Raw genomic sequence first — 3,175 nt, forward strand, 5'->3', positions numbered from 1 at the left:
ACTCACTCGAAGGTGATCCTGTTCTCCAGCCGCACTTCCTGGTCCGCCAGCACCGCGCAGTCCTGATCCAGAACCAGGGCCTTCTGCGGACACCAGGCAGGGTCTGAGTCCCTCCCACGCCCAACCCTCCCCTGGGGTCTGAGCGAACACCTTCACTTCGTGAGCCTGGGCTCCCTAGGGGGAGGGCAGGCGGGTGGGAGCGCTGCAAGGGAGACAGTTATTGCTATTATTTTGAGTCGGAGTCTCCCTCTGTCGCCCAGGCTGAAGTGCAGTGGCACAGTTCACAGCCACCGCTGCCTCGACCTGCTGGGCTCCGGCGATCCTTCCGCCTCAGCCTTCCAAGTAGCTGGAACTACAGCCACGCGCTACCACGCCCAGCTAACTTTTTGATCTGTTGTAGAGATGAGGTCTTGCCATGTTGCCCAGGCTGGTCTGGAACCCCTGAGCTCAGGCGATCCTCTTGCCTCGGCCTCCCAAAGTGCTGGGATGACAGGTGGAACCACTGTACTCGGCCAGGGAGCAAATTCTTAAGGGACTAGGGTGGAGTCAGAACCTGGTGTTGCCAGGAAGTCATTCTTGGGAAAGGGCAGGAGGTACGGAAACATAGCTGTGCGCATGAGGTGGCGATGGGCTGTGTGGTCAGGGGCAGGCTGGGTCCCAGATCTCTGGCCTATTCTCCGTGGACCAGGACAGGACCTGCCCCCTGGACAGCTGCCCCATGCCGCTCAGGCACCTGAACCCAAACCAGACAGACAGCTGCATGCCTTTCTTCCATCACCACCCACCTGTGGTCAGCCCGCCAGACCTTGTCTCATTTTTGACATCTGCCACTTCTCTCCATTCCCTCCTACTAAGAACACTTCTGGTCTCCTCACTGCAAAAGGGGCCCACCCCCCAAAACTGCTGTGAGGCCAGAGGATGTGAAGCATCTGGCACCATGCCTGGCACACGGTAGGTGCACACACTGCAAATGTGGTGATTCCTGCCCGTGGAAGTGCCGCTGCCTCCTCCAGCCGAGAAGCGGGGGTGGGGCAGCTCTCCCAGGCAGTAGGCCTATGCTGTGCTCAGGGACAGGTGGAGTGTGGGTGGCAGAGTTATATTTAGTGGGCATGAAAGCCCATCTGGGCCCCTGGCAGCCACCCTGACGGCCTGAGAGAGTGGGCAGAGCACCTCTCAATACTGCCCTCGCATCCCTGAGCTCCAGGCCCCTAGGCCCTGAATGTGCCCATCTCCAGGGTTTCCCTTAAGCTGTTCCCTCTGCCTGGAATGTCCTCCCCACAGCTCTGCCAGGCAAACTCCTCTGCATCCTCATCAACTGCTGCTTCTTCTATGAAGCCTTCCGGACATCAGCCCGAAATGCCTACTTCCCCCAAGAGATGCTATCTGGACGTTTCACTTCTCCCTGATCACATCCAGCCTGAGGGTCTGGAGGACAGCCCCAGGTCTGGTTCCCTCTGCCCACCCCCCTAGCAGGGCCTTCGGACTTGTCTCCTAGGTGAATGAAATCCTGTGGGTCCCCGAAGTGCAGACTCTTGCTTTCCCCCACGCTGGGTAGTTTAAAGCCAGTGTTTTCCTAGGCTCTTTCTTAAAATTCAGTGCTAGTCAGCATCTGCAGGGGAGAAGTCCCTTGGTTAGATCAACTGGCTGGCCTAGAGGCGGAGGAGGTGAGGTCCCCTCGGTGGCCACATCAGGGATGGGTCTGTGGTGACAGCAGTCTGAACTCCGGGAGTCATGGGGAAGAATCCCAGCTCCAGCAGTGGTTCTCCCCAACTTCTCCCCGAAACCACCCCAGTAGGATGATGGCTGAAGCTGGGAACTGGGATGGGCATGGGGTGGGGGATGGGTGGGCGTCTGCGTCAGAGTGAGGACTGGGTGCTGGGTTGAGCTGGGCTGGTTTGGAGTTGGGCTTGGGGACGGGGTGGGTGGTGGTGGGGGCTGGAGTTAGGAAGGGGGTGATGATGGAGGTTGGGGTTGGAATTAGGGTTAGTCTAGGGGATTAGGGATGGAGGTGGAGTGGACTCATGAACCAGCAGAGGCAGGAACAGACTTGGAGTGAGGATCAGGAAGGAGGTTAGGGTTGGGGCCAGGCCAGCTCCACACCTGCTCATTGCCCACCAGGTAGACCTTGATGTCAGGGAGAGAGAGGCCTCGTTTCTCACAGATCCCCGCCAGCATGTCGCGGATGGTGAGGCCGGGTCGGGCCAGGGCCAGGGAGGCCGTGCCATCGGGCAGGTACACACAGCAGTACTTCCCCGGCCGGCTTTCGCTGTCGCCCTCAGAGCTCCCAAGGCTCTTCCGGTGGCTCTGGTTTGGGGCAGGAGTGAGGGGAGGTTATGTGCACACATGCGAGGGCATGCAGACAGGTGCACACAGGCAGGTAAGTGCACTGGGGCTCCAACACGCGGGCACACACAAGGGCACATCTGCAGACAGGCAGAGATATATCCTCCTGCAAACACATGTATACACACCCAGGCCTACGTGCACCCACAGCGGCACCCACACACATGCTGGTACACCTGGCGCCTGCACGTGCACACACATCTGCCGTCGGAGGATGTGCACCCACGACAAACATGGGGACCACTGTGGTGAGGACAGAGAGCAAGAAAGCAGCAGAAGGGTGTCCACACAAAGCAAGACAGGAGACCTCAGTGGCGACAGCGACTGGGATGCCGGCGACCATGCAGAGGCCTGAGTGGTGGTCGTAGCCCATAGAGCCCCTGCCTCCCTCCAGCAGTCGTCTCACCTCAGATTTGCTGCCGGCAAAGGCAAGGAAGCCAAGGTCCAGACTGGCGGAGGAGTTGAGCGAACCCTGAGACTCCCGGCGCAAGGCGGAGTTCGCGGCCCCGCCCAGCTCTAGGGAAGAGGGAGCTGAACGCAACGAGCCCCTGCTGGAAGGCTCACCATCCCTAGGCTGCAGCCTCTCCCCTCCCGGCGGCCGCGTCCGGAGCCCTCCTGCAGGGCCCCCACGTGGTTTGGGTCCCTGGGAGCGTCGCCACCACGGGAGCTCTACGAACGTCTGTGGTCTGGCCTGGGAACCCAACCGCCCACGAGAATGTGGAGGTCACAGGAAACTCGCAGACTTACAGACTCGACTGCCTGTGGGCCGAGGGGGAGGAGGAGGAGGGGGCGCTCCGAAAGCCGGGCCGAGCTCCCGCCCCCCCCCGTGCCG

At 60.8% G+C, this 3,175-nt stretch overlaps 1 protein-coding gene across 1 annotated transcript in view; it reads right to left on the reverse strand.

Moving 5' to 3' along the window:
- Nucleotides 1-3,175, reverse strand: part of RGS14 (regulator of G protein signaling 14) — a gene marked incomplete at its 5' end in the record, with an annotated part of 16,057 nt that overhangs the window by 11,282 nt on the left and 1,600 nt on the right. The window contains 3 exons of the mRNA XM_021708391.1: nucleotides 7-80; nucleotides 2,101-2,304; nucleotides 2,750-2,859. Of these exons, the coding sequence (XP_021564066.1) occupies nucleotides 7-80; nucleotides 2,101-2,304; nucleotides 2,750-2,859 (388 nt within the window). The remainder of the gene's footprint in view (nucleotides 1-6; nucleotides 81-2,100; nucleotides 2,305-2,749; nucleotides 2,860-3,175) is intronic.

Source organism: Carlito syrichta, unplaced genomic scaffold (assembly GCF_000164805.1).
Source record: "Carlito syrichta isolate Samal-C Ts95f unplaced genomic scaffold, Tarsius_syrichta-2.0.1 Scaffold136058, whole genome shotgun sequence".
NCBI classification, from domain to species: Eukaryota; Metazoa; Chordata; class Mammalia; order Primates; family Tarsiidae; genus Carlito; species Carlito syrichta.